The following is a 9,011-nucleotide window of genomic DNA, read 5'->3' as shown; positions in this document are numbered from 1 at the left end:
CTCGGTGAAGCTGCTTACTTACTGAGCATCAAGATCTATAGAGATAGATCAAGATGGTTGATAAGTTTTTCAATGAGTACATACCTTGACCAGATTTTGAAGTAGTTCAAAATGAAACAGTCCAAGAAGGAGTTCTTGCCTGTGTTACAAGGTGTGAAGTTGAGTAAGACTCAAAACCCGACCACGACAGAAGATAGAGAGAGAATGAAAGTCATTCCCTATGCCTCAGCCATAGGTTCTATAAAGTATACCATGTTGTGTACCAGACCTATTGTATACCCTGCCCTAAGTTTGGCAAAGGAGTACAATAGTGATCTAGGAGTAGATCACTGGACATTGGTCAAAATTATCCTAGTGGAATAAGGATATGTTTCTCGATTATGGAAGTGACAAAAGGTTCGTCGTAAAGGTTTATGTCGATGAAAATTTTAACACTGATCCAGATGACTCTAAATCTCAATCTGGATACATATTGAAAGTGGGAGCAATTAGCTAGAGTAGCTCTATGCAGAGCATTGTTGACATCAAATTTGCAAAATACTTACGGATCTGAATGTGGCAGACCCGTTGACTAAACTTCTCTCACAAGCAAAACATGATCACACCCCAGTACTCTTTGGGTGTTAATCACATAGTGATGTGAACTAGATTATTGACTCTAGTAAACCCTTTGGGTGTTGGTCACATGTCAATGTGAACTATGGGTGTTAATCACATGGTGATGTGAACTATTGGTATTAAATCACATGGCGATGTGAACTAGATTATTGACTCTAGTGCAAGTGGGAGACTGAAGGAAATATGCCCTAGAGGCAATAATAAAGTTATTATTTATTTCCTTATATCATGATAAATGTTTATTATTCATGCTAGAATTGTATTAACCGGAAACATAATACATGTGTGAATACATAGACAAACAGAGTGTCACTAGTATGCCTCTACTTGACTAGCTCGTTGATCAAAGATGGTTATGTTTCCTAAACATAGACACGAGTTGTCATTTGATTAACGGGATCACATCAGTAGGAGAATGATGTGATTGACTTGACCCATTCCGTTAGCATAGCACTTGATCATTTAGTTTGTTGCTATTGCTTTCTTCATGACTTATACATGTTCCTATGACTATGAGATTATGCAACTCCCGTTTACCAGAGGAACACTTTGTGTGCTACCAAACGTCACACCATAACTGGGTGATTATAAAGGTGCTCTACAGGTGTCTCCGAAGGTACTTGTTGGGTTGGCGTATTTCGAGATTAGGATTTGTCACTCTGATTGTCGGAGAGGTATCTTTGGGCCCTCTCGGTAATGCACATCACTTAAGCCTTGCAAGCATTACAACTAATGAGTTAGTTGCGGGATGATGTATTACGAAACGAGTAAAGAGACTTGCCGGTAACAAGATTGAACTAGGTATTAAGATACCGACGATCGAATCTCGGGCAAGTAACATACTGATGACAAAGGGAACAATGTATGTTGTTATGCAGTCTGACCGATAAAGATCTTCGTAGAATATGTGGGAGCCAATATGAGCATCCAGGTTCCTCTATTGGTTATTGACCGGAGATGTGTCTCGGTCATGTCTACATAGTTCTCGAACCCATAAGGTCCGCACGCTTAAGGTTTCGATGACAGTTATATTATGAGTTTATGAGTTTTGATGTACCGAAGGAGTTCGGAGACCCAGATGAGATCGGGGACATGACGAGGAGTCTCGAAATGGTCAAGACGTAAAGATCGATATATTGGACGACTATATTCGGACATCGGAAAGGTTCCGAGTGATTCGGGTATTTTTCGGAGTACCGGAGAGTTACGGGAATTCGCCGGGGAGTATATGGACCTTATTGGGCCATTCGGGAATAGAGGAGAGAGGCCAAAAGGAAGGAGGCGCGCGCCCCCCTCTAGTCCGAATTGGACAAGGGGTGCAACCCACGTTTCCTTGTTCCTCTCCCCCTCTTTCCTTCTCTCCTACTTCAACAAGGGAAGGAGGAGTCCTACTCAGGACTCCCCCCCTTGGCACGCCCTCCTCCTAGGCTGGCCGCCTCCCTCCCATGCTCCTTTATATACGGGGGCAGGGGGCACCCCAGAGACACAACAGTTGATCATTGATCTCTTAGCCGTGTGTGGTGTCCCCCTCCACCATAGTCCTCGATAATATTGTAGTGGTGTTTAGGCGAAGCCCTGCGACAGTAGAACATCAAGATCGTCACCACACCGTCGTGCTGACGGAACTCTTCCCCGACATTCTACTGGATCGCAGTCCGGGGATCATCATCGAGCTGAACGTGTGCTTGAACTCGGAGGTGTCGTAGTTTCGGTGCTTGACCGGTCAGGCCGTGAAGATGTAAGACTACATCAACCGCGTTGTGCTAACGCTTCCGCTTTCGGTCTACGAGGGTACGTAGACAACACTCTCCCCTCTCGTTGCTATGCATCACCATGATCTTGCGTGTGCGTAGGATTTTTTTAAAAACTGCTACGTTCCCCAACAACTTCTTCTCCCTCAAGTCATGTATCTTCAACAGAATTGTACGCATATCAGGGACTCGCAATCCTCTATATAACACGTACAACGTCCCCCTCGAAGGGTAATACGTTTCCGCATCGCACAGTATATATAGACTTAACACTGTCATTAGATTTAATCAATGGTGTTACATGATCGGAGGTAATACTCTTCGTGTATACTTTGGTGTCAGCTGTAGAAGGCCGCGCTTCGGTCTCAAGGTGCTTGAGCTAGCTCCATCACCTTTCAACACTGCAAAAACAACTTCCTACCCCAACTAACAGGTTATCAGACAGAAACAGGACAATGCATCAATTGGATGGTGTATACATCCATAAAATGTAAGCCTCATAGAGAGATAGATCACCCATAATTAATAACTCGGAGCTTTTATGTTGCATCGGTTGAGACGGTAACGTTAGCTCATTTTGTAGTTTTATTCCTCAACATGTTGATGTTCATTAGAACAAAATTGTAGATCAATTGTCTCGGCTAGGGTACAAATAAGTTTAACAGATTGAATATGATATTTGTGACAAAGCAACATGTTGAAGCATGTTTTTTTGTGTCACTACATCAGATTTAGCACAATTAATTCTTTTTATTTTGAAACACATTTTTTAGGTTAAAGGATGTTTTCTTGTGTCACTGCATCCGGTTTAACAGATTTTTAGGTTGCCTGGTACTTGAAAGAACTGACCCACATACCAATGTATTATGGCGAAGGCATGTGAAATGTGGATCGACCAGTCTTGAACCAAATTGTTGCTTTCTGTTAGAGGCTTAGAGCATGGTTAATAGTATAGCCAACAATAGGCTATATGGAGTTGCCATGTCACTTATAGACAATTCGATAGCTCGCTTATACAATAGTTAGTAAAACTAGTAGTGTTTATATCATTAATATATGGTCCACCTCCTTCTCTCGAAAAGGGTGTTAGAGTTCGTGGTACAACTGGATCTAAGTTTATAGCTCGTTTGACTTCTCCCTCATCTTTTCTCTCCTCCAACTAGGCATAAATCTTATGTGGCATCTCTTATATCCCACCTATCTAACTCTATTGTACTTGCTCTTAGGGCAGGTTGGGGTTGTTAGAATACAACTTGTATTAGGATTATGACTCCTACTCGGTTTGTAATAAGTCTAGGTCAGGTGCGGCTTAGCTCTTATACTTACTTCTTGTACCGGCACAATATTTCATAAACAATTATTCAATACAATTCTACATGGTATCAGACTTTCGATCCTAGGGTATGGCTAACCCGCCAGCCCCGCCACCGCTGCCGCCGCCCGGCTACTTCGAGCGGCGCGCCACCATCGTCGCCGCCAAGGTCGCCGTGGCCACGGCCTCCTCCGCCTCTACCTCTACTCTAGCTCTACCTCCACCAATACCCCCATCCATCTCCTTCACCAACACCATCTCTGATATTAGCCCCTACATCCCCGTAACCCTAGACCTCGCTGCTCACAACTACTACTATTGGTGTCACCTCTTCGACGTCCACCTTGGGCGATGCAATCTCCGCTCTGATGTTGCCGACAACTCTCTTCCTCAATTTCATGATCCGCAATGGGTCAAGGATGATCTCGTCATTATTCAATGGATCTACATGCTAGTCTCCACAGAGATCTTCAATCTCGTCCACTGTGACGGTGCCTCCGCCGCTGATCTATGGGCGGCCCTTCATCGGCTCTTCCAGGAAAACATCGACGCTCGCGCCAAAAATCTTCACACAGAGCTTTGGAATACTGTGCAAGGTGATTCTCCAGTCGGCATCTACTGCCAACGCCTCAAGGCGATCGCGGGTGAACTCCGTGAACTTGGTGATCCGATCGAGGATCGCCAGCTCATCAACGTCCTCCTCGTCGGCCTCAGCGAGCGGTTCGAGAAGCAGGCCTCCTTCATCCCTATCATGCGTCCGCGTCCCTCCTTCGTCGAGGTTCGCTCGATGCTCCAATGGGTCGATCATGCCCTAACGACGAAGGACTCCCATCCTCAGGTCTTCACTGCTTCTCCTCGCCCGCCCGCGTCGACGCCGCCACCACCACCTCCACCAACAACACCTCCTCAACCATCTGGCTGGCGTCGAAGTCCCAACTACCGGGGCAAAAACCCTAGGCCGCCACACTAACGATCATACCATGCGTACACGTGCCAAGTCCGGGTTTCGTTTACCTGCAAAAGATCGTCTCAATCTTCATGCATCTCTATCTCCTTCCTCTCTACCCAAATCTTACAAATCAGCTCTCCTAGATCCTAATTGGGCCGCAGCTATGAAAGATGAATATGATGCCCTTCTACAGAATAACACGTGGCAGTTAGTTCCTCGTCCTTCCAATACAAATATCGTTTCGGGCAAATGGGTTTTTCGCCATAAATTTAATTTTGATGGGAGTCTTGCACGTTATAAGGCTCGATGGGTATGCCATGGTTACTCTCAGCAACACGGCATCGATTATGATAAGACTTTCTCTCTAGTTGTCAAGCCCAACACTATTCGCACTGTCCTTAGCATCGTCGTCTCTTCTTCCTGGCCAATTCATCAACTAGATGTCAAAAATACTTTTGTTCATGGCTCTCATCAAGAAACAGTCTATTGTCAACAACCTATTAGCTTTGAACATTCCTCCTATCCTAATCATGTTTATCTTCTTCAAAAATATCTTTATGGTCTTAAACAAGCACCACATGCCTGGTTCCAACGCTTTTCTACTTATGCGCAAACCATCGGTTTTACCCCTTCCCGTTCTGACACTTCACTCTTCACCTTTCATCACAACAACAACACTGCTTGCCTTCTTTTATATGTTGATAATATTATCCTCACAGCTTTCTCACAATAATTTTTAGATCATATTATCTCTCTTCTTCGCCATGAATTCTCTATGACAGATTTAGGTCTTCTTCACCACTTCTTAGGTATTGTTGTTATCCGTGACTACTCTGGTCTTTTCTTATCTCAACGTCAGTACACTCTGGATCTTCTTTCTCGTGCTGGTATGCTTGATTGTCAAACTTCCCGTACCCCTGTTGATACAGGTCCCAAACTCTCTACAGATGGTGATCCTTTCTCTGATCCTTCTCTTTATTATAGTCTTACCGGTGCACTTCAGTATCTCGCTCTCACTCGTCCTGAAATTTCTTTTGCTGTCCAACAAGCTTGTTTATACATGCATGATCCTCGTATTCCATACTACAATGATCTCAAAGGCACACTAGACTTAGGTCTTCATGTCAACAAATCCTCTCCCACCTCCTTGACAGCTTACTCTGATGCAGACTGGGCCGGTTGTCCAGATACTCGTAGGTCCACATCCGGATTTTGTGTTTTTCTTGGTAACAATTTGGTTTCTTGGTCTCCAAAAGGTAGGTTACGGCCTCCCGCTCGTCTGCTAAAGCTGAGTACCGCGTTGTGGCTCATGCGGTTGCTGATATGGTTTGGTTGCACCAGTTGCTGTCAGAGCTGCACCGTGCTATTAAGCAAGCTACCATTGTTTACTTTGATAATATTTCAGCTGTCTACATGTCAGGGAATCCGGTTCAACACCGTCGCACCAAGGATATTGAGATCGACATTCATTTTGTTCAAGAGAAGGTGGCTCTCGGTCAAGTTCGCGTTCTCCACGTGCCTACTTCTGCTCAGTTTGCTGATATCTTTACTAAAGGCCTGGCGACTACTCCATTTCAAGACATTCGTTTCAGTCTCAACGTCGTCGAGCCTACCGTTGACACTGCAGGGGATGTTAGAATACAACTTGTATTAGGATTATGACTCCTACTCGGTTTGTAATAAGTCTAGGTCAGGTGCGGCTTAGCTCTTATATATACTTCTTGTACCGGCACAATATGGCATCAACAATTATTCAATACAATTCTACAGGGGTTAGCCTTTTGCTCTTGGAATTATAAGCTGACCTTGATTACATGTTGCCCACCCATAGCCCCAGGTTGGAACAACATCTAAGAGTGATACTATAGATACAATGAACCAACCAGAATGGCGAGGGTTTGACGATCTGGCTTTATCCCCTCAAACCAGCCACACTGAATGTGTCCTACAAAAACAGGCTTCTATTTCGCCGTGTGCCCTTCGCGACACGTCCAATCGATTGCGTCATGTTACTTTGAATGTGACCATCATGTGAAAACTATCCAATTGTTAAGTGTGGTTCTATTCAAAATGGTTTGGTCTAAATCTGGCTTCAAAGTTGCCACTGAATTTGCTAGAAAATACAAGGTTCCAAGTGGAACTTTTTTAGGAAACTACGTTAGACGAAAACCATCCTGAACCAATTTTAATCCGGAAACAAAAGGTGGTTTTGCTACTTTCAAGGTGACCGAGGAATGTCTATTTATTCTATCATCACTACAGTTTTCCGTATGGTTTTCTTGTGAATATGTTTGTAAGAAAAAATGTAGGGTTTCGGCAAGTTTGCCTCAAAATTTGCAGCTCTATACATAAAATTTCCTTTTCTTGTTTTATGAAAATGCAATGCTCTTGTTGGTTCCTCGAAATAAAAGTTTTCTTATTGAAAATGAAATGTACTCAGCTTTTTAATACGTACATCTTAGGTTCGTTCGTATTAGCTAGATAGGCTGTGAGTAAGCCAGTATAACACTATCGCTAAGGCCGGATTGTAACCAAATTATATCCTAAGCGCCACCGTTATTGCGACGAAACTGTTTCAGTTATCTGGAATCTCATTTTACTTGGATGGTCCTCGCGTTTGTGTCGAGTGGCAACATGTTAACTTATAAGGAAAGTGTAGCGCTGAGTCACATCAAATCAGCAATTGACAACCTTCAACTTCACTGAAAAATCTTTGGAAGAACCACAATGAACACAAACAAATCAATGAATGTTGTAGTACACCGTTATTATGGATCTAACTCTGTACAAAACTGTCATACACAAGACATCTATAAACGGTAGCTGTCTTCCAATATGTCCTTCCAGAAAGAGTCACCCTCGAGAGAGCACAGCCCGGGCAGCTCCATCATGGGCTCCAGCAAGCCGCCGAACTCCTGCGTCAGCGACCAGTCACCCGCGGGTGCAACATCATATGAAGCGGCAGTGTTGCAGAGCTGATCAGCCGGTTCAGCTGCTGCAAAGGAGCTTGTCCCCGGAGACGTATCATTGGTCAGCTGCTGCTGCACCACGTGCTGCTCTGACAAATTGGAGTTGTTGCAGAGATAACCCGTCTGCAGGTAGTTCATCTGGTTCGGAACGAAGCTGCTGCTTGAGTTCAGCACTGTGTTTGCTGCTGCCAGGTTGGCTATGAGGCCGGTGGTGCTGTTGTTAGAGCCGATGGCCTGGAGCAGCTGCTGCAGAAGCTGCGCCTGCATGAGGGCGCCGGTGTCCAGGCCGTCGAGGCTCGCGGCCGCCGCCGCCCAGAGGAGCGCGGCGGCGGCGCCGTTGACGTCGTGGTTGGTCTGGTCGGGTGGCAGTTGCTGGTGCGTGACGGGGTCGACGGCCATGCGCAACAGCTTCTTGCGGATGTGCGTGTTCCAGTAGTTCTTGATCTCGTTGTCCGTCCGGCCCTCCAGGTGCGTCGCGATTGTCGACCACCTAATGCCCAACAGAAATTTATCCATGTCAGTGTCAAACTCAAAGACTAACAACTATGGCAAAAGGTCCACGAGGAAATTGACAGTCCATGCATGGGGCATGGCGGCTAAGCTGTGTGTGTGTGGTGGACTGTGGATGTGGAGTAGTTAGACTTGACGTGAACTACGTACTTGTTGCCGAGGCCGGCGTGGAGGGTGATGATGAGGCGTTCCTCCTCGTCGGAGAAGTTGCCGCGCTTTATGTCAGGGCGGAGGTAGTTAGTCCACCGGAGGCGGCAGCTCTTGCCGCAGCGGTTGAGCCCGGCGGCCTTGGGCAGGCCGCGCCAGCTTCCGACGTTCCCGCCGCGCTTCTGGATATGCTCCACCAGCGCTTTGTCCTCCTCCTCCGTCCACGGCCCTTTCTTCACGCCGGCGTCGTGGCAGCAGCACGGCGACCTCCCCATCAGATCGATTTTCTACACGCTCTGCTAGCTAGTGGACAGAAGTCAGAGCTCATAAGCTATGTTCGTGTCTTCCCTTGGTGAGGTATATATAGAGGGCACGGCCATTCGGTGGTCGTAGTCCTTGACAGATTGACAGGGCACGCGCGACAGGTGCAGCCGAAGCTGCGAATTTTCCTTCCATTTTGCTCTACGGCCACTAGTATTGAAAAGTTTGTGTATGTCGGATATACTCTTTAGAAAAAGTCGTGCGTACGATATAAGTCAAAGAGGGCGGTTGCTCCGGAGATTTGGCCACGTAAAACCAGATATATTCTGCATGCCGCAGTTCACACATAATGCTTCCTCTGTGCATGCATGTCGCAAGGCCGGTAACAAGGAGGAATGAAGTGATCACTCTCAACAAGTGGCAGGCTGCACCATAGAAAATGTGCTATGAGGTCACTCCGTGTAGTGTAGCACCTGTAATTATCTGGTTAAGCA

The 9,011-nt window shown here is 45.9% G+C and overlaps 1 protein-coding gene across 1 annotated transcript; it reads right to left on the bottom strand.

The window, feature by feature from the left end:
* Positions 1-7,292: 7,292 nt before the first annotated feature.
* LOC125534011 (uncharacterized) lies at positions 7,293-8,573 on the bottom strand. Its single transcript, XM_048697318.2, has 2 exons — positions 8,260-8,573; positions 7,293-8,089 (listed from the first exon to the last, which is right to left on the bottom strand). The coding sequence occupies exons 1-2, from the start codon at positions 8,529-8,531 to the stop codon at positions 7,441-7,443; spliced, it is 921 nt and encodes a 306-aa protein (XP_048553275.2). The 5' UTR covers positions 8,532-8,573; the 3' UTR covers positions 7,293-7,440.
* Between the last annotated feature and the right edge of the window lie 438 nt (positions 8,574-9,011).

Source organism: Triticum urartu, chromosome 2A, assembly GCF_056163025.1.
Source record: "Triticum urartu cultivar PI428250 chromosome 2A, HENAU_Tu73, whole genome shotgun sequence".
In the NCBI taxonomy this organism is placed as follows: Eukaryota; Viridiplantae; Streptophyta; class Magnoliopsida; order Poales; family Poaceae; genus Triticum; species Triticum urartu.
Note: the sequence above shows the minus strand (reverse complement) of the source record. Positions and strands in the feature narration are given on the sequence as shown.

Excerpts from the sequence above, each read along its gene's own strand:
- LOC125534011 (XM_048697318.2), bottom strand. The coding sequence starts at position 8,531 with ATGGGGAGGTCGCCGTGCTGCTGCCACGACGCCGGCGTGAAGAAAGGG. Across the intron at positions 8,090-8,259 it reads CACGCCGGCCTCGGCAACAA|GTGGTCGACAATCGCGACGC; the intron begins GTACGTAGTTCA and ends GTTGGGCATTAG.